Genomic DNA, 22119 nt, shown 5'->3' with positions numbered 1-22119 from the left:
ATGTACTCTTTGTCAATGCCAAACCAGGATGTGCTATTTTCAGATAAGTTAGTAATTTTGTGGCTGAGAGATCATAAAATTTAAAAGCTCTTGGGATTTCAAAGAAACTTTCAGGTTTCCCCTTTATTCTAAGAGGTAGGGGAGAAGAAAGGAGCTTTTACTATGATATTAGAGAAACTAGCAATGTACCACTATTTGTAATAGTAAGACGGTTCTGAAACCTAAGATCTTGTTTAGATGTGTTTCAGAATCTGAATGTATAAAAACAAATCTACAAAATAGAAATCCCAGGATTATTCCAAGGAAAAACCAATAAAAGTTCAGCACTCCTCCCAGCTTGCTTTTTAAAGCTGATTTAGGCAGAAAGTAGTAGAAGATGGCCCGGCACATACGGTTTATGGCTTGCTGTGTTCCTCCCTGCATAAGTGCCCCTCCAGGTGACAGTGCTGTGATGGTACTACTGGCAGCACTACTTGAGAGAACCTGAAAAAAATGAAGATGCATTAAAACTGGTTTTCCTCCCTTTTTTTTTTTTGCCACCTTTCTTTCTTAACATTTTAGTTTTAGAGCAGAAGATGAAGTGCTTTTCCTTTTGTTTAAATACTACATCATTTACAGTGGTCAAAGTGAACTATTTTCCTTGAGGGCAGAAACACAATCCGTGTAGAAAGAAGATACCTACAAATCTCCCAGGCATGCCAGGCAAGTCCACAGGGACCTCAAAACTCCCAAGGTTTTGCCTAGTTAAAGCCCTTTCTTAAGTACCAATTCAATTTAACATGAGAACTCTTACCACTGAAGGTAAAATTGAGTTTAAGGAAAGAAAACAGGTAAAACAACATGTTAACCTGTATCCTTTGTTTCTGTTAAATTTATTTTTCTAAGAAACAAAATCTTGTTATGTTGCCCAGGCTGAACTTGAACTCCTGGGCTCAAGCAATCCTCCTCCCTCAGCCTCCTGAGTAGCTGGGACAGACTACAGGTGTGTACTCCGCACCTGGCTTTGCTAACATATACCCTTGATAACAGATTGGGGGAAAAAAAAAATAAAGAGCAGAAATTTATTAACTGTCATTTAATTTTCAAGGAAGTGAATAAATATAGCCAAAAGGGGGAAAAATATACTTCCCACTGTATCAACATCAACATTTAGGAAAAAATTGACCTATCTATTCGATGAGTGCCTATCAAGTGCCAGGTACTGTAGGGAGGCACTGCTATAGGGAGGAACAAATAACTTGTGAAACAGCAAGTGCAGGGTTATCATCTCTAAGATTTTCCAATGAAGTTTTTATGAGTAGAAATCCATCCATGTATAGATTGGATGAAAACATTTTTTCAACTTAGTGTAAAAGTACAGTATGGGACAACCATGAGTGAAGGGGACATTGGAGCTCACTTTATTCCTATTTTCCTTTTGTCAGATACCAGCCTGGGCAATATGGTGAAACCCTGTCTCTACAAAAAATACAAAAAAATTAGTTGGGCATGGTGGTGCATGCCTGTAGTCCTAGCTACTTGGGAGGCTGAGATGAGAAGATCATTTGAGCCTGGGGAAGTTGAGGCTGCAGTGAGCTGAGATGGTGTCACTGCACTCCAGCCTGGGCAACAAAGCAAGACCCTGACTGCAAAAAAAAAAAAACAAAAACAAAAACAAAGATTGATTACAGTGTAAAAAAATTACATGGGGAGAGCTGGGCATGGTGGCTTACAATTATAATCCTAGTGACTCAGGAGGCTGAGGTGGGAGCATCGCCTGAGCCCAGGAGTTCAAGGTTGCAGTAAGCTATGATAGTGCTACTGCACTCCAGTCTGGGTGACAGAAACCTCACCTCTAAATCAAACAAACACCACCACCCCCAAGACAAAAGGCCCAAGGGCCAGATACTGGACAACTATAGTCTACATTGAAAGAATTGGTCAAATAATCCCAGGTTGGTTATGTGTGCATTTATGTACACATATGTATTTTCTAGCTTTCTGCTGAAGGGACAATGACACCCCAATGTATACCTAGTGCCCAGATTTTTTTTTTTTTTTTTTTTTTTGAGACAGAGTCTCACTCTATTGCCCAGGCTGGAGTGCAGTGGTGCGATCTCGACTCACTGCAACCTCCGCCTCCCAGGCTCAAGCAATTCTTCTGCCTCAGCCTCCCGAGTAGCTGAGACTACAGGTACACACCACCATACCCAGTTAATTTTTGTATTTTTGGTAGAGACGGGGTTTTGCCATGTTGGCCAGGGTGGTCTAGAGCTCTCAAGTGATCTGCGTGCCTTGGCCTCCCAAAGTGCTGGGACTATAGGCGTGAGTCACTGTGCCCGGTCCCAGATCTTGGTTCCTACCTTGATCCACTCAGTGCTAAAAAGAAAATTCCATGCCTGGGACAGAGCAGATATAAGATAAGCCTGGAACATCTATCTTACTATATCATTAAGTAAGGAGGGGCTAAGAATGATGGGGATATTGTCAGAAAGACACAGGAGAGCCTGTGTGAAGGGTGTAGGAAGGGTTTGACTATAAAGGGGCATGGGTAGACTTTCTGGGGTGACAGAACCGGTTTTTTAAAATCTTGATTTTGTTGGTGGCTACACAACAGCATGTGTTTATCAAAACTTGTAGAATAGCAGACTTAAAAAGATAAATTTCATTTTGGGAGGCTGAGGCAGGTGGATCGCTTGAGCTCAGGAGTTCGAGACCAGCTTGGGCAACGTGGTGAAACCCTGTCTACACACAAAAATATAAAAATTAGCCAGGGATGGTGACACATGCCTGGAGTCCCAGCTACTTAGCTACTTGGAGGGCTGAGGTGAGAGGACTGCTTGAACCTGGGAAGTCGAGGCTGCAGTGAGCCGAGATTGTGCCACTGCACTCCAGCCTGGGGGACAAAGTGAGACCCTGTCTCGAAATAAATAAATAAATAAGTAAATTTATTTATTTATTTATTTTACTGTATGTTAAGTTGTACCTTGGTTAATAAAAAGAAAAAAGGCTGGGCGTGGTGGCTCACGCCTGTAATCCCAGCACTTTGGGAGGCTGAGGCGGGTGGATCACGAGGTCAGGAGATCGAGACCATCCTGGCTAACACGGTGAAACCCCGTTGCTACTAAAAATACAAAAAAATTAGCTGGGCGTGGTGGCGGGCGCCTATAGTCCCAGCTACTCCAGAGGCTGAGGCAGGAGAATGGCGTGAACCTGGGAGGTGGAGCTTGCAGTGAGCGGGGATCGTGCCACTGCACTCCAGCCTGGGCAACAGAGCAAGACTCCGTCTCAAAAAATAAAAATAAAAAAAAAAAAAAAGAAAAATTAAAAAAAAAGGAAAAAGAAAAAAATGGCCTGTAATCTCAGCACTTTGGGAGGCCGAGGCGAGTGGATTGCTTGAGCTCAGGAGTTAAAGACCAGCCTGGGCAACATGGCAAAACCCTGTCTCTACCAAAAATACAAAAACTTTGCCAGGCATGGTGGTGAGTGCCTGTGGTTTCAGCTACTTGGGGGGCTGAGGTGGGAGGATCGCTTGAGCCAGGGAGGTGGAGGTTGCAGTGGGCCGAGATCATGCCACTGCACTTCAGCCTGGGTGACAGAGTGAGACCCCATCTCAAAAAAAAAAAAACAAAAACAAAAACAAAAATAAACAAAGAAAAAAGATAGCAACAGTGTTTAACTCATAAATGAATCCATGCTGATAGGGCTGATGGAATTAGAAAATCATCATTTAACAACTGCTCTTCCAGGCAAGAATCATCAGTGATTCTAAAAAAACTACCAGATGTAAGTTTGTTGTGTGGTGACACATGCCTATAATCCCAGCTACTCAGGAGGCTGAGGCAGGAGGATTGCTTGAGTCTAGGAGTCTGAGGTTGAACAGAGCTATGACTGTGCCACTGCACTACAGCCTGGGCATCAGAGCAAGACCCTGTCTCTAAAGATAATAATATTAAAAAATAAAAATAAAAAATTTGGTGACAAACGGGGTATTTATATAGTCTCAAAGTACAGCTCCACAAGATATGTATTAATTACAAAGGGAAAAATAGTTAACTTTTTGGTGGAGAAACCAGGCAAATACTACCTTTAACCAAGTGAAAAAATTTAGTATCACAAGCTAGGATATATACAAATCATTTGCCTCCTGATATGACACACTGAGTAGGATACAACATTACTTCTGTGGAATTTCTGGCAAAAATGCCTAATGTGAATCTAGTCATGAGGAAACATTAGGTAAATTTAAGGTCATTCTACAAAAAATTGCCTAGTACTCTTTCAATGTCAAAGTTATGAAAAGACAAAGATTGTCAAATCATTCCATTTTAAAGGAGACTAAAAACACATGAGAAATAAATACAACTCATAAACCCAGCTTGTCTGCTGGACCAAGAAAAGTTTTCTTTTGCTATGTAGAACATTAGTGGTATAACTGGTGAAAATGTAGTAAGATATATAGACTAGATAACACATCACCAATGTTAACTTACTAATTCTATAATTGTACTGTTATTTAAGAGAATGTCTTAGTTTTTTGAAAATATACATCAAAATATTTAGTGGTAAAGGGAAATTATGACTGTAACCTTCTCTCAAAATGGGTTGGAAAACATATTTTTCTGTCACTTTCTGTAAAATCTGAGATTTCAAAATAAAAAGTAAAATGTGTGATAAATAACGTAATATAGGTATACACTCAGTGCCTCAGTGCTCATAAAAATGGAGAAAAGGAAAAAACAAATTCTTCTTTGCACAAGTTAAGGATTACTTTCCAGAGGCAATGAAACTGGAGCTGAGTCTTGAGTAATTATTAGTTCCTTGGGGGAGAAACAGGGCTAAGGGAATTCTAAAGAGAAAGAGCATAAGCCGAAGCACAGGAAGCATGAAGGAGATAATGTGATCAAAAGATTCTGGACAGCTTAGTGTGTTAGGCTGGAACCCTTGGCCATGTGTGGAAGGGAGTAGTGGAGACTATCGCTGACGATGAGACTCGAGTAGTGGGCAGACTATAAAGAGTTTTGCAGGCCAGACAAAGGCACTCAGACTACTGCAGTGAAGGGAGGCAGTGAAGGTTTTCAAGCTGCAGTGATAAAATACATGTTTTTATTTTTAAATATTTAAATATTTATTTATCTATTTGAGACGGAGCTTCGCTCTTGTCGCCCAGGCTGGAGGGCAATGGCGCGGTGTCAGCTCACTGTAACCTCTGCCTTCCAGGTTCAAGTGATTCTCCTGCCTCAGCGTCTTGAGTAGCTGGGATTACAGGCGTGTGCCACCACGCCCAGTTAATTTTTAAATTTTTAGTACAGACGGGTTTCACCATGTTGGTCAGGCTGGTCTCGAACTTCTGACCTCACGTGATCCACCCACCTCGGCCTCCCAAAGTATTGGGATTACAGGCGTGAGCCACTGTGCCCGGCCAAAATAAGTGATTTTAGAAAGACAACTTGCAGTAGCATTATGGAAAATCAATCAGGTTTGCCTAAATAAGGGTGATAGAATCAAGAAGTATTATTGAAGGCAGAACTGACAAATTGCTGATCAACTGAAGTATGAAGAGAAACAAAGAACAATGATGAGCTGTTTTACATATTTTAAGCCTGAGTCATGCAGAATATTCAGAGAATAATGTCCAGACAGAATTTGGAAACCTGGGAGATTTTCCCAATAAAAGTATATGGAAGTAAAAATCACAAAATTCATCAACTTATTTTTTTCATTATCATCTTATCTTCAGATGCCTCTTGAATATGCCAAACACCTTTTCTTGCTACCTCTTGATTTTTTCAATTTATTTAGCAGAACTATGTCTTTAAGCCCAATTAAAATATTAGTTGTATGGTTCAATCTGCTTGTGCTCATAAACTGAGGAAGGAACTATGGGAATTCTGGCTTTCAAACAGTAGAAGTCACCTACCTGAGTTAACTTGGGTGTATAAGCTTCCATTTCTTGTCTAATACTTTGAAAAGAATTAATAATGTCCTGACTTGTTGCATACTGTAGTGACTGGATTGGAGTTGGACCATGATAATACCTGCAGGTTAGCAAAGAAGAAATTACTAATCACACACAGTAAAGATGCTCAACATTTGTCTTTGCAACATTTTAGCAGTCAGTACTAAGTTCCCCTCAAGGCAAGAAACGATAAGTAAAGAGATTTCAATAAAATAATTTAATTCCCATAAGGGCAATAAGAAAGCAATAGCAGAAAGATCCACATTTATTGTCATGGGTTTGATCATTTTTGCTTCCTGAGAAGCCTAAATTTTAAACAAAAAAGGATATTGTACTTTGATGGTGACGAACTGATTAAAACATGAGTGCTATACTTGTAGGATATATTTTGGACTGAATTGTTACATAGCTATTCTGCTTAATATTGACCAAACTTACCTATCTGACTTCTTGAGGTTTAGTGCAATCGTTTTTACAGAATTATTTTTCCCCAAGTCTTCATATTCAATGGACTCTTGTAATTTCGCCTATAATTATTAACACAGTACTTTTTATTTTGTCACAACTTTCTCTTACACAATAAACATGACTGAAAAAACAAAACTGTACAGAGGGTAAAAAATGAAGTCTTCCCACCACGAGCTTCTCTTCCTAGAGATGACTGTCCTACAAATGGTTGAACCAATTTTCTCAACAACTACTTAAGAATACTAGTTTTCTTACACTCTGACCACATGAAGTATTATTGAACTTTTTACTTTTGCCAATCTGGTAGGTGAAAGTTTACATTTTATTATTTTTTCCCCAAATGAATGATCTGTTATGCTCTCCACTGTTTTTATATTGGGTACTTTTTAAAAAATAAGACTTTTAAATATTAAGGAAACAGTCTTTTACATGTTGTAAATACTTTATCTTCCAGTTTGGTGTTTTTTTGTTTTGTTTTGTTTTAATTATAAAAAAATCCATCTCCTCGGCAGGTGCCTGTAATCCCAGCTACTTGGGAGGCTGAGGCAGGAGAATCGCTTGAACCCGGGAGGCAGAGGTTGCAGTGAGCTGAGATCACGCCACTGCGCTCCAGCCTGGGCGACAAGTGAGACTTCATCAAAAACAAAAAACAAAAAATTCCGCCTCTTTGCCTGCTTTTTGCTTATACATCTGTGGCTTAAAAAAATTTTTTTTTTCTAGGCGCGTATCACCACCTCCCCAGCCGAACTCAGTCTCCTAAATTGCGGAGATTACAGACACATGCTACCATGCTCAGCTTCCGGCTTAATTTTTGCTTAATCTTGGATCCACTCAGAATTTATTTTGGATTAGGAGTAAAATAGGGAATCTAAGTTTCTTTTAACAAAATTATCAATCAGTGCTTCTAACACCATTTGTAAAATAATTTACCTTTTCCCACTGATTTTTAAAAGGTCATGTGTATCATACATATGCTTAATTCCTCCATGTATTTGGGTTTACTTCTGGACTCTTTTAGTAATTTTATTCATTAATTTTATTAATCTGTTACCCCCTGTGCTATTAACAACCTGCTTAAATTTTTACAGCCTTGTAATAATAAAAACATATTACTTATGAAAGATACATGATCTATGTAAACATTTGTGCAAATCAGCCTTGAAATATTTCATCCTCTACAAAGCTATGAAATTCATCTGGTCAACTCTTATTGACTACCAAGACTAGAATCAGAACATTCAGGTTATTAACTATACCTCAAAAAACGTCAATCTGAAAACTTAACGTTTTAAATTGCTCCAGCTTTAAGATTCTAAATAGTCCCTTTATGGTACAGGAACAAATCTGACCTCACATGAGGTCACAAATCTGACCTCAATCTGAAAACTTAACGTTTTAAATTGCTCCAGCTTTAAGATTCTAAATAGTCCCTTTATGGTACAGGAACAAATCTGACCTCAGAGAAACACATCCTTACCTAGACTCAGCCTGACTTCTTTTTTTTTTAACTACTTTCTCAACTCTATACCTTTCAGCCAACTTCAAGGATTACTGATGTCTTCATGATTTTTGACATATGTCAAGCTTATCTCTACTCCTGCTGTTGCCTTACCTATGACATGTCCCTACCCAAGCTCCCGTAACAATCCAAATCCTAAACTTATGCCAAGGCCTTGTTAGGTCACCTGACTTTCACACTTAAATGAAAGCTCCATCAAGGTAGGGACTCTGTCTGCTATTAATTCTGAATCTCTCATTCTACAAGTGAGAGAATCTATAAATTGTAACCCTTTATAGAATAAACAGCAGTCAACCACTGACTTGGAAGAATAGTTAGAGCCAGCATTTACTACTGAATACTGATAGCCCCTGACTTACAATGGTTTGACTTGGAATTTTTCAACTTTATGATGGTGTCAAAGTGATTCACATTCAGTAGAGAAACCATATTTTGAGTACCTATACATTGTTTTTCACTTTCAGTATTCAATGAGTTACATGAGATATTCAACATTTTATTAGAAAATACACTTTATAGTAGGTAATACTGCCCAACTACAGGCTAAGCTAAGTGTTCGGAACACGTTTAAAGTAGGATAGGCTAAACTATGTGTTCCATACATTAGGTGTATTCAATGCATTTTTTATTTACAGTATTTGCAACTTATGAGTTTATTGGGATGTAGCCCCATTTAAGTCGAGAAGCATCTGTATTGTAAAAATTCACACAAATAAATAAATTTCTTTTTTATTTTTTCTTTGAGATGGAGTCTTGCTCTGTCATCCAGGCTGGAGTGCAGGGACGCGATCCCAGCTCACTGCGAACTCCGCCTGCCAGGTTCAAGTGATTTTGCTGCCTCAGCCTCCCAAGTAGCTGGAATTACAGGCGCACGTCACCATGCCTGGCTAATTTCTGTATTTTTAGTAGAGACAGGGTTTCACCATGCTGGCCAGGCTGGTCTAGAAATTCTGACCTCAAGTGATCCACCCACCTTGGACTCCCAAAGTGCTGGGATTACAGGTGTGAGCCACGGCTCCTGGCCAAGAAATTTCTGATAACTTGTTCACCACCAAGAATCAAGGGTACTCAGTGCAACAGTATACAAAGAAAGTATCACTTAATAGATTTCTTCTCTAACTTCTCTATAACTTATTATTAGCTTTGCTTTAGTTCAAAAAAGAAATACCTCACTGGCTTTATTAATTTTATAGGTAATAATACATGCCTGTAAAAACATTAAGTTACTGAAATAGGCTGGCACAGTGGCTCATGCCTGTAACCCCAGCACTTTGGGAGGCTGAGATGGGCGGATCACATGAGGCCAGGAGTTCAACACCAGCCTGGCCAATATGGCAAAATTCCGTCTCTACTAAAAATACAAAAATTAGCTAGGTATGGTGGTGCACGCCTGTAATCCCAGCTACTCCGGAGGCTGAGGCAGAAGAATTGCTTGAATCCAGGAGGCAGACGTTGCAGTGAGCCGAGATTGCAGTGAGCTGAGATTGCACCACTGCACTCCAGCCTGGGTGACAGAGCAAGACTCTGTCTCAAAAAAAACAATAACAACAACAAAAACATTAAATTACTGAAATAAATGAAAGAAATTAAGACTTACCCATAATCCCTTTATTGAAAGACAACCGTTTAGCATATTAATTTGAAGGCCCTTTTAAAGCTCACAAACTATTTTTTTTGTGTGTAAAACTGTACTGTACAATCTGTTCAGTGAACTCTTTAATGCAATATTATCATTAATGCTTTCAAAATAATGAACAGTTGCATCAATCTCTATTGTATTAATGCAACACAGATAACAGAATCCTTGCTACTGTCTTTATTATGATACTGTAATGAATATTTCTATCTAAATCTTAGTATACATCTTTCTTAAGAAATAAATGTCCACAAGTAGAACTAAGGGTGTAAAGCTTTAAACACTTAATACACATTGCCTGACTGCTCTCTAAGAAAGCTTTATCATAATTAGGAAGGGAGGTACAAAATAGCGTGGCAAAGTTGCAGGAGAAGAATAAATACACAAGCAGCTAATTCTGTCCATCCTTCTCCACACCCTCAAATGATTTCTTCAATATTTAATGAGAAGACACTTTCAGCTCTGAAATGCTAGGTTTAACATGAGGGCCAATTCACTTTCTTTGAAAAATCATATACATGAAACTTCGGTTTTTCTGCCATATTGCCTCTGTTGAATGAAGATTTTATTCCCAGAGAACAAAATCACATATAAGAACAATCTGTATGTATGTGTACATGTGAGGAAAACAAACAAACAAACAAAAAACAATAAAAATGGCTAACAGGCTAGAGTCAATGGAAAGTTAGCTGGCAAGCCAAAGCTGGGGAAATATTCTTTGTAATGCTATACACTTTAAGCCAAATGCTTAACATCTTAGTTAGAAGAACTGAGTCACATGAAATAAGCGTATACAGTACTTGCAGTCACATAAAGTATTTGGAGAAACTTGAGCCCCAAATGGTTCATATTTTTTTGCCCATACCCTTTTGACTGCTGGCTGAAAGCAGTCTGCATCTCCGGAATGTCCATCCATGTTGCTGGGCTCACTATTTTGTTCATTTTGTGCTTCTCTTAAAATAAAGGGGAAAAAAAAGTTAACGTTAGAAACCACAAGCAAAACAACACCACAACTCCATCTGGATATCCTGAAAAGCCCAGTTACTGCACCTCTGCATTTATACTTAACTGTTTTCTGAGTCCAGCTGCCAGGACCATGGCACTGTGATGGTTAAATCTCTTGATGATGGCAGCATTACTATTCTCTTTTATGGATTTAGAATTGGAAGCAGATGGCACAGAGGAAATGCCATAGCCCTGTGAGAAATAATATATTAAAAATTTTTTTAAAAGGTTCTGCTTTTCTTATTATAAGACACGCTTAGCTGAAAAAATTTGTTGGATGATGGGACTTTTATTACTTCTCACGAACATTAAATATTTATGAACAAACATTTAAAAACAAGTGACATATGCACTTAAAAGATTAACAAATAGCACTAACTCGTTTTAGCATTACAAAATACATCTTAAACTGAATTTCTCTCTCTTTTTGAGATGAAGTCCCGCTCTGTTGCTCAGGCTGGAGTGCGACCTTCGCCTCCTGCATTCAAGTGATTCTCTTGCCTCAGCCTCCTGAGAAGCTGGGATTACAGGCGCCTGCCACCACGCCCGGCTAATATTTTGTATTTTTAGTAGAGATGGGGTTTCACCATGCTGGTCAGACTGGTCTTGAACTCCTGACCTCAAGTGATCCGCCCACCTTGGCCTCCCAAAGTGCTGGGATTACAGGTGTGAGCCACCGTGCGTGGTCTGCATTTCTCTTTTAAAGAACAATTTGGACCTAGTTATCAAAACGTTAAATAAAAGCAATAGAGTCAGGACACCTGTAATCCCAGCACTCTGGGAGGCCAAGGTGGGCGAGTCACCTGAGGTCAGGAGTTCAAAACTAGCCCGGCCAACATGGTGAAACCTCATCTCTATCAAAAATACAAAAATTAGCCAGGTGTGGTGGCACACACCTGTAATCCCAGCTGTTGGGGAGGCTGAGTGAGGCAGGAGAATCACTTGAACCCAGGAGGCAGAGGTGGCAGTGAGCTGAGATTGCACCACTGCACTCCAGCCTGGGTGACAGAGTGAGACTGTCTCAAAAAAAAAAAAAAAAAAAAAAGTAAATAAAAAGAATAGAATATAGTGAGAAAAACACAGACTATGGATTCAGAAAGATAAAGAGTCAAATTCTTTTTCTAACATTAATCTAGGCAAGATAAACTTTTCCAAGCTCTATAAAGTAGGATAAAAGAGAATAAAATGAGATTATATTTTAAAACATGTATTGAGTGCACGCTACTTGCTAGACCATGTAGATACAAAATTGATTAAGACCCCATGCCATAGGAGCTTAAATACTAGTTAGTGGGAAGCTGGGCTGGAGAGAATTACTAATCAATCCTACTGGAGAAGAGGGTTCGAAAAAGGTTCACAGAGAACCATAAGATAAACTGGTGCTTGCCAAGTAGATCCGGGAGACAATAACATTTCAGGGAGAGGAAACTGCTTAAACAAAGGCAAAGAGGCACTGTGGTCCTGATTATTTGGGAGGTTGAGGCAGAAGAACTGTTGAGCCGAAGAGTTCAAGTCCAGCCTGGCAACATAGTGAGACCTTGTCTCTATTTAAAAATAAAACAAAACACAAGCAAAGCAGCAATGTAGTACATATTGTGTCATGAGACTGTATATGGTTCAATACACTAATAACGGTGGTCCAGGAATTGGTGAGGCTAAAAAGGTGAAAGAAAGATCATGAGACTCATATGGGCCAGGTGTGGTGGCTTACGCCTGTAATCCCAACACTTTGGGAGGCCGAGGCGGGTGGATCACGAGGTCAGGAGATCGAGGCCATCCTGGCTAACACGGTGAAATCCTTTCCGTACTAAAAATACAAAAAATTAGCCGGGCGAGGTGGCGGACACCTGTAGTCCCAGCTACTCGGGAGGCTGAGGCAGGAGAATGGCATGAACCCCGGGGGGTGCTACTGCACTCTAGCCTGGGTGACAGCAAGACTCCGTCTCAAAAAAAAAAAAAAAAAAAAAAAAAGACTCATATGTGCTGGGTGTGGTGGCTCACGCCTGTAATCCCACCACTTTGGGAGGCTGAGGTGGGTGGGTCACCTGAGGTTGGGAATTCAAGACCAGTCTGGTCGTGGTGAAACCCTGTACTAAAAATACAAAAATTAGCTGGGCGTGGTGTGTGCCTATGATCCCACCTACTCAGGAAGCTGAGGGAGGAGAATTGCTTGAACTCGGGAGGCAGAGATTGCATTGAGCTGAGATCACGCCACTGAACTCCAGCCTGGGCAAAACGGCACGACTCCATCTCAAAAAAAAAAAAAAAAAAAAAGATCCATATGCTGTTCATCAATGTATCAAATAATTACTAAGTGATTATTACTACATGACATGCGCTAGGAACAGGCCAATAAACAGAACAAAGTCAGCTTCATGAAGATTACACTCTGAGAGGAGTGTGAATGGAATTATCAAGTAAAACAAGGTAAACACAATTTTTTTTGAAAGTGGAAAATGTCATTGAATAAAACAGAGGGTAACATGATGAAGTGACTGAATTTGTGGGTGGTTAGAGAAAGCTTCTCTGAAGCAAGCAACTTTTTAATTTTTAATTTTTAAATTTATATTTTTATTTTTTTTGAGACAGGTTCTCGCTCTGTTGCCCAGGCTGGAGTGCAGTGGTGCAATCGCAGTTCACTGCAGCCTTGACCTCCTGGGCTCAAGTGATCCTCCTGCCTTAGCCTCCCGAGTAGCTGGGACTGCAAGTGTATACCACTATGCCCAGCTAATTTTTAAATTAAAAAAAAAAAAAAAGTTTAGAGATGTGGTCTCACAATGGACTCAAACGATCCTCCCACCTCAGCCTCCCAAAGTGCTAGGATTAAAGGCATGAGTCACCCCACCTGGCGAGAAATGACATTAGAACAGGTATCTAAAGATAGGCAGAAGCTGGTTAGGGAACAAGCAGGTAGAAGATCAGTTAAGTGCATAGGCCCTGAGGTAGAAAAAGCGTGGCATGGAAGTGAATGGTCATTATGTCTAAAGCATGAATGAGTAGAAGTGGCCCCATCTGAGAAGTATGCAGGAGCCAAATCTAGCAGTCTTGTAGGAGTTTTGATTTTATTCTAAGCTCAATGAGAAGATAATGAAGAGATTCACATAGGGGATTATTAGGATCTGATTTATATTATAATCCTTTTTTTTTTTTTTTTTTTGAGACAGTCTCACTCTGTCACTCAGGCAGGAGTGCAGTGGCGCAATCTTAGCTCACTGCAGCCTCTGCCTCCCCGGTTCCAGCGACTCTCCTGCCTCAGCCTCCTGGGTAGCTGGAATTACAGGCATGTGCCGCCAGGCCCGGCTAATTTTTGTATTTTTAGTGGAGATGGGGTTTCACCATGTTGGCCAGGCTGGTCTCAAACTCCTGGCCTCAGGTGATCCACCCGCCTTGGCGTCCCAAAGTGCTCGATCACAGGCACGAGCCACCACGCCCGGCCTATATTATAATTATTACTGCTAGGCGAGAATAAACTATAAAAGACAAGATAGCAAAAATAAAGGTTAGAAGGCTAAGGCAAGCAAACAGGCCAAAGATGATGATACCGTAAACACGAAAGGGTGTAAGCGTTTGTGTAGATCCCACAGATGAGAGGTGTATTGTACGAGGCTTGCTGATACACTGAATGCTGGACATAACAGGAGGAAAACATGGCTGGCTGCAATGGTTCACGCCTGTAATCTCAGCACTTTAAGAGGCTGAGGTGGAAAAATAGCTGGAGCCCAGGAGTTCAGACCAGCCTGGGCAATATAGGGAGACCCTATCTCTACAAAAAATAAAATTAGCCAGGTGTGGTAGCCTGTGCTACAGTCCCAGCTACTCAGGAGCCTAAGGCAGATTGCTTGAGCCCAAGAGGTCAAGATTGCAGTGAGCCATGATTGTGCCACTGCACTCCAGCCTGGGCAACAGAGTGAGCCCCTGTCATAAAAAAGAAGAGGAAGAATCAAGGAGACTCGCTGACTCCCAGGTTTTTGGCTTGAGCAAATTGTAATGCTTTTTACTAAGAGAGGGAATACCCATGGAGATACGTTTATGAGGATGGGAATCAAAGATTCCATTTTACATGTGAAGTTGAGATGTCTTTGAAATACCTGAGAGGAGATGTCAAGTAGGCAGCTAGAGCTCTGCAGTCAAAGACAGACTATGGTTATTCAGGATTCATCATTACGTAACAAGAATGTTTTTATTTTTATTTTTACTCCCTCCCCTGTTCCCCATATCTAGTAAAGCAATGGAATAGAGAGAATGCATTCAGGAGGCCATAGATCATAGCCTGTGATAGTTACTATAACCAGAAGATTGAGAAGGGAAGAAGGAACACCAAATGAAAAATGGCATCAACCAATATTTGTAGTAAAAAGATTGGTTATATAAATGTTGATATACCCATACCAATGGAATACTGTGCAGGCATCTAAAAATACAGATAACAACAATAATGCCTATTACCTACTACTTATTACGCACTAGGCTCTTTTAACTCATAGAAATCCTATAAGGCAAGTACTATTAGCCTCACTAAGGAAAACAAAAACAAAAACAAAAAAACTGGGCTTGGGCCGGGCACAGTGGCTCACATCTGTAATCCCTGCACTTTGGGAGGCCGAGGTGGGTGGACCACTTGAGGTCAGGAGTTCGAGATCAGCCCGGCCAACATGATGAAACCCCGCCTGTACTAAAAATACAAAAATTAGCCTGGTGTGGTGGCATGTGCCTGTGATCTCAGCTACTCGGGAGCCTGAGGCAGGAGAATCGCTTGAACCCAGGAGGTAGAGGTTGCAGTGAGCCGAGCTCAGGCCACTGTACTCCAGCCTGGGCAACAGAGTGAGATCCCATCTCAAAAAACAGAACAAAACAAAACAAAACAAAACAAAAACCAAACAGGGCCTAGAAATGTTAGAAGATATCAGAATCTAAGTCAGCTAGTTTGGTTTTAAAGTCTATGTTTTAAACTATGGGATAGTATATACAGATATTGATACTAAACAGAAGATAAAGTTACAAATGTACATGTACAATATGCCATCATGTTTAAAGAAAAAAAAAGCACTAAAAAAGTCTTCCTTTCATAGTAAGTTGTAAGTCTAAGCGCCACTAAGCTTTATTTTCTCAGGATAATTAAAGAGGGCCATGTTTGTATAGATTCTTCTTCACTTCTGAAAGGGTGATGTCCTGAAAAACTCACCGTATGATCAAAGTATAAATTGAAAATACACTGGCTGGGCGCGGTGGCTCATGACTGTAATCCCAGCACTTTGGGAGGCCAAGGTGGGCAGATCACCTGAGGTAAGGAGTTTGAGACCAGCCTGGTCAACGTGGCAAAACCCCGTCTCTACTAAAAATACAAAAATTAGCTGGGTGTGGTGGCACGTGCCTGTAATTCCAGCTACTTGGGAGGCTGAGGCAGGAGAATGGCTTTAACTTGGGAGGCAGAGGTTGCAGTGAGCCAAGATTGCGCCACTGCACTCCAGCCTGGGCAACAGAGTGAAACTCTTTCTCAAAAAAAAAAAAAAAAAAGAGACAGAAAAAGAAGAAAAATAAGAGCAAGAAAATGAAAACTCAGAGTAAAGGGAATAACTGAGGAAGACAAGTTCTGGCCTAGAAGACAGAGGCAGTGATAAAATTATCCTTGATCACAACAGGAACCATCTCTTTCTCTGCAAGTAGATAAATCTGTAGGTCTGGGGTCATGATGCTGAGGTAGGTAGGTCATATATGATGGCCTACTTGCTGAAACATTGGGGTTGGCATGGTATAAGGGTCATGAGAGTGCTTAAGGTTTGGCAGATAGTAAGCAATCAACAAATGTTTGTTATCTTCCTTATTTATTAATTTATCCATATTTCTTTAGATTAAATGTTAGCTAGAGCATAAAGCTGAACTCATCACATTAAGCCTTTATTATTACTAGAGAACTGCGGATAAGGGAGCTAGAAATTTATTTTTAAAAGTTTTCAGCAACTCACACAGGAATTTCATTTCTTCTAGGCAATTTTAATGGCAAACAACGCTATTTCAAAGCACTTCCGATAAATCACTTCAAGTAACAGTATTTTGCTTATTTGACATTCTCACAAGTGGAATAGGTCTACTACGCTTAAGACAATGTTGAAGACTAGGAAAAGACTCTTTTCTCTCAAAACTTCTTTTATTGCTTCTTACCTCATCTAATGGTTTATCTTCCAAAGCTGTTAAATCTAGTAGTGGGTTTTTCACTCCTAATGAAACCATTGTTTTTAGGCCTAGAAAACCAACAAAATAAAAAGTTCAGCATGTCTTATCTGTCTCAGAAATTAACACCTATAATGTCTAGAGGGTGGCAAGTTAAATACCAGTGTCTATCAGAGATAAACAGTTACCTTTTTCATCTATTTTGGCACATTCTGCAAAGAGATCCTTTGACCCTGTATTCAGCCGATCCCTGTGAAAATAATGGGACTGGAAAAAACGTGTCCAGAATTCCTTCTCTGTCATGTTGTGGGGAACATTTTCTGCATATTTCATTTTTACTGTGGAAAAAAACCCACAAATATTATATACTGAATTTCCATTTTTAAAACCTCTCAAATTAGGTAACTGAAATACAAATAGCAAAATCTAGACCATAAAGCTCTCAACTCTACATACTATATGTTATAATCTAATTATAAATATGAAGGGTAACTTGAGAGATTAGGTGAGGTATGACCTCTATAAATCTTACAAATTACAAACAAAACCTTATTTGCACCAAAAGAATAAGGTTTTGAAGTTTTAGTAGAAATACCAACAATCTCAGGAGTCAGAGCTGAGTCTGCTTGTTTGCTCATTTATATATGTGCACTCTCAATCCAAGGCACTGTGTTAGCTTGTGGGTAATAATGATCTCAATATCCACTGGACTGTCAGCTCAGCACTCCAGCGGCTTACACACTAGCAAGCATAGAGTTCAACAGCATTGTTTGCTGAGCTCTGAGTTTAAAATTCCAGGTCTGCCACTTTCTATCTGTGTGACCCTGAGCAAATTACTTAATCTTTCTGTACCCTGGTTTCCCCATCTGTAAAATGAGGGTCATAACAGTACCTCTACTTCATAGGTTTACGTGATGATTAAATCAGTTACTATAGAAAAAGAACTTAGAAAAGTGTCTGGCACATAATAAACACTACACAATTATGTTACCATCAGAAAGATACAAAAGAGCCAGATGCTGTGGCTCAAGCCTGTAATCTCAGCACTTTGGGAGGCTGAGGCGGGCAGATCACTTGAGGTCAGGAATTCAAGACCAGCCTGGCCAACAGGGTGAAACCCCATCTCTACAAAAAATACAAAAAGTAGCTTGGCGTGGTGGCACGTGCCTGTAGTCCCAGCTACTTGGGAGGCGGAGGCAGTAGAATCACTTGAGCCTGGGAGGCGGAGGTTGCAGTGAGCCAAGATCGCGCCACTGCACTCCAGCCTGGTTGACAGAGCAAGACTCTGTCTCAATTAAAAAAAAAAAAAGAGAGATAGGGTCTTGTTTTGTTGCCCAGGCTAGTCTTGAACCCCTTGCTTCAAGGGATCCTCTTGCCTCAGCCTCCTGAAGTGTTGGGATTACAGGCGTGAGCCACTGGGACTGGCCAGGATTTCATAGAGGTGGCAAGGAGGTGATGCTTGAGCTGAGTCCTGAGAGAGAGATTCCTAAGGGACTAAAGGGGTAAGAGTGGGGAAGAGGGAAGCGAGAACAGAATACAGCTTAAGACAGTACTGCTTAGTCAGAAGAATGACTGACACACTGGCTCTCACCCTTGTCTACACATAATAAATCACTGAGGCTGGGGTCAAGGAATCTATACTTTTAGGATGGCATCTGCATGGGAAGTAATTTGTGGGTTAGGACGGTCACTCTGGATGCAGAATGAAGAATGATCTGAGTTAGTAGTACAGACAGACTCGAATGGCAGTCATATTAGTGAACTGATGACAACATATTATTTACTGAGCCCCTAGTATCTACCATATGTCAGGCACTGGGTAAAAAGTACTTTACATAATTTATTGCACTTGATCAGGAATCTGAAGCTTTTTGTTTTTCACTGATATACTATAGAATATATCCATATATTTTAACCATCTGAAAGAACTGATTCTTCTTACCTGCTGGATAGGTCCTAAATATGGACTCAATGATATCAGAGGTTAAATTATATCTCAGACCGTTACAGCCATCAGTTTGGGGCCGGACATCAGCCTAAAACAAAGCCCATACACACATACACGTTAGAGCATCAGGGAGATGGCTCAGGTCCCAGTGGACACTGGACAAAGGTGGAAAAAAAAATTTCTGAACTAACTGCAGAGACAGAGAAAGTCCCTCACCTTCACTTTTTGCACAGAGGCAGGACTCAAAAAAGCCTGACTGGTTTCTCACGGTCTTAAGTGACCTATAAAATCTGCTCCTTTGGAAGTCTAATATGGTCAAATAGGCATGTTTAAGTATGAAGGCAGAGAGGCAGTGGAGCTTTAAGATAAAACTTGTATAGTCATAAAGATCACTACAAACCTTGGTTAGTAAATAATTAAATTAACATTAACTGACTGACTTCTTTGGGAAAGGCCTTATTAATTCACTTCACTAATAAACATCCAAAAAAGATACCAAACATACAAATAGTATTCAAAATTTTGTTGAATGTGGTAATACTATTCTGGTTCCACTAGAATACCAACTGACTGAATTCCATTCCATAATTCCACAGATAAGGTATTCCCAATTGTTCTAATATAGTTCACAAATCTTACATTTTCTATAATATGGTCATGATACATTTAACCTTGTATTGTAAGTAAAATATGGCAAAGGTTTAAAAAGGCACCAGAAAGCCCTACATTTGAAAATATTTGAAAAAGTAAGTATTAGTCCAAACTCTGAAAGAGTCATTTTCAAATTCCATTTGACTACCAGCATGCTAGGGTCAAGTCCAAAGGCCAAGAAAACATAACTGGTAAAAAGAAATATAAATTTAAAAAAAATTATATGTATTTTAAAAACATTTTGGAAGAGGGCTGAGTGTGATAGCTCATACTTGTAATCCCAGAGCTTTGGGAGGCTAAGATGGGAGGAACTCTTGAGGCCAGGGATTTGAGACCAGCCTGGGAAATACAAAAAGAGCTGCCCCCCGCCCTATAAAAATAAGAAAATTTAGCCAGGCAAGGTGGTGCACACCTTTAGTCCCAGCTACTTGAGAGGCTGAAGCAGGAGGATCGCTTAAGCCCAGGAGTTTGAGGCTGCAGGGAGCTATCACTGTGCCACTGCACTCCAGTCTGGGTGACAGAGTGGGTGACAGAGTTGTTGTTAAAAACAAACAAACAAACATAATAATAATAGTTCAATAATAGTGAAGAATACCATGGATACTCAATTTTCCATTACTTTCCTTTAAGGAAATGCTAAGTTTTACAAAAGGAATAATGGTCTTAAGACACATATTGGGGTTTGAATTTTTATTTTCTTCAGAAATCTAGAAGGCTCACATACCAGAAATGCAGCAGAAATGCCAACATCCTGCTTATGATTGGATGTGGAAGAACTATCTGTTGCATTCACATTTAAACGATTGGCCCAGAATTCCTCAGCACTGATCACTTGACTCACAACAAGGTCTTTATAAAGCTGAAACAAAACAGGATCTTCTTGCAGCATTCTGTAAAGCAGAATATACTGAATATAACTGAACTTCTAGAATAAAACACCATGTAGGTACATTTTAAAAAGATTTTGGCAACACAAAACATTGAAACACACAACTTTTATTTTGTGATGTTTGAGCAGCAGAGGTCCTTCAGTTCACTTTTCAGTAATTAAGAGCAAAATACCCCACATTTTTGGAGGAACAAATGAAGTGGTGATAAATGGAGGTAGGTGTAAAGGAAAGATTAAACCCTTTGAGGACATGGGTTTGATCTTATTCATCTCTGTATCCCAGTGATTCAAAGATCACCATGTCTGCAGTGTACTGTCTGTTGGTATCTGAAAATGCTCAAGTCCGTTAGATAAAATGGTGTATTTACATACAACCTATACATATCCTCCCATATACTTAAATCTTATATTATAAATCTTATAATAATAACTATTTATAATATCAAATGCAAGGTAAATAGTTATATTTTTATTTGTATTATGTTTAATTATTGTACTGTTATTTTTTTCCCAAGTACTTCTGATCCAAAGTTGGTTGAATCTGTGGATGTAGAACTCCTGGATATGGAAGGCTGAATGTATTCTCTTTCACATACAGAAGTAAATGGGCAGAAAAGGAGGTATGCTTGAAATTTTCCAGCAATAAAGTTTTTTTTTTCTTTTTTGAGATGGAGTCTTGCTCTGTCACCCAGGCTAGGGTGCACTGGCATGATCTCAGCTCACTGCAGCCTTTGCCTCCCAGATTCATGTGATTTTCCTGCCTCAGCCTCCCAAGTTGCTGGATTACAGGTATGCGCCACTACACCCAGCTAATTTTTGTATACATAGATATGTATTTTTTTCAGTAGACGTGGAGTTTCACCATGTTGGCTGGGTTGGTCTTGAACTTCTGACTTCAAGTGATCCACCCACCTCAGCCTCGAAAAGTGCTGAGACTACAGGCATGAGCCATTATGCCCCGCCTTCAGCAATGGATTTTTCATGGCGCTAAGCATGCACAGATATAAGCACTGCTGGCCTGAAAGATACTGGTGATGGAATAATTCATAAGGAAATTGTGGCCAGGTGTGGCGGTTCACACCTGTTATCCCAGCACTTTGGAAGGCCCAGGCAGGCAGATCACTTGAGGTCAGGAGTTTGAGACCAGCCTGGCCAACGTGGTGAAACCCTGTATTAAAAATAGAAAAATTGGCCAAGTGTGGTGGCGTGTGCCTGTGATACCAGATACTTGGGAGGCTGAGGCAGGAGAGCTGCTTGAACCCAGGAGGTGGAGGTTGCAGTGAGCTGAGATCACGCCACTGCACTCCAGCCTGGGCAACAGAGCAAGATTCTGTCTCAAAAAAAAAAAAAAAAAAAAAACTCATTATTTTACATACTGTCTCACTTTTTCAGTGTGAATTATTTTAGGTTTCTTGTTCATAAGCATACTTCCAATGGCTTAGCATCTTCTCTGTGACAGAGAACTGGGAAAAGAAATTAAGGAACTTCAGCACCTTCCAATCCCGGTTCTGCTCCTAAGCAGATGTTAAGCATGATGCAGTTAATTCAGCTTCTGGGTTTGCACATTCTCATTTCCCAAAGTCAAACAAGCAGTAAGATTTTAAAGCTGAAAACTAAACACCAAGGTAAAGACACTAGAGCCCATATTTTCCTACATTACAGTATCATAGCAAAAGTGAGGATAGGTGGCCGGGCGTGGTGGCTCATACCTGTAATCCCAGCACTTTGGGAGGCTGAGGTGGGTGGATCACTGGAGGTCAGGAAGTTCGAGACCAGCCTGACTAACATGGTGAAACCCCGTCTCTACTAAAATTACAAAAATTAGCCGGGCATGGTGGCACATGCCTGTAGTCCCAGCTACTCGGGAGGCTGAGACAGGAGAATTGCTTGAAACTGG

At 40.1% G+C, this 22119-nt stretch overlaps 1 protein-coding gene across 7 annotated transcripts in view; it reads right to left on the bottom strand.

The window, feature by feature from the left end:
• Nucleotides 1–22119, bottom strand: part of GTF2H1 (general transcription factor IIH subunit 1) — a 44788-nt gene that overhangs the window by 8631 nt on the left and 14038 nt on the right. For all 7 annotated transcript variants that reach the window (XM_001173120.7, XM_063782828.1, XM_054662140.2 and 4 more), the window contains 9 exons: nucleotides 20058–20223; nucleotides 18677–18770; nucleotides 16923–17072; nucleotides 16726–16805; nucleotides 10631–10758; nucleotides 10427–10514; nucleotides 6377–6465; nucleotides 5900–6017; nucleotides 393–483 (listed from right to left, as the gene is read on the bottom strand). In XM_001173120.7, the coding sequence (XP_001173120.1) occupies nucleotides 393–483; nucleotides 5900–6017; nucleotides 6377–6465; nucleotides 10427–10514; nucleotides 10631–10758; nucleotides 16726–16805; nucleotides 16923–17072; nucleotides 18677–18770; nucleotides 20058–20223 (1004 nt within the window). The remainder of the gene's footprint in view (nucleotides 1–392; nucleotides 484–5899; nucleotides 6018–6376; nucleotides 6466–10426; nucleotides 10515–10630; nucleotides 10759–16725; nucleotides 16806–16922; nucleotides 17073–18676; nucleotides 18771–20057; nucleotides 20224–22119) is intronic.

The sequence above is a fragment of the Pan troglodytes genome, chromosome 9 (genome assembly GCF_028858775.2).
Source record: "Pan troglodytes isolate AG18354 chromosome 9, NHGRI_mPanTro3-v2.0_pri, whole genome shotgun sequence".
Classification (NCBI taxonomy): Eukaryota; Metazoa; Chordata; class Mammalia; order Primates; family Hominidae; genus Pan; species Pan troglodytes.
The sequence above is the reverse complement of the archived record's forward strand: the minus strand, read 5'-3'. Positions and strand labels throughout refer to the sequence as shown.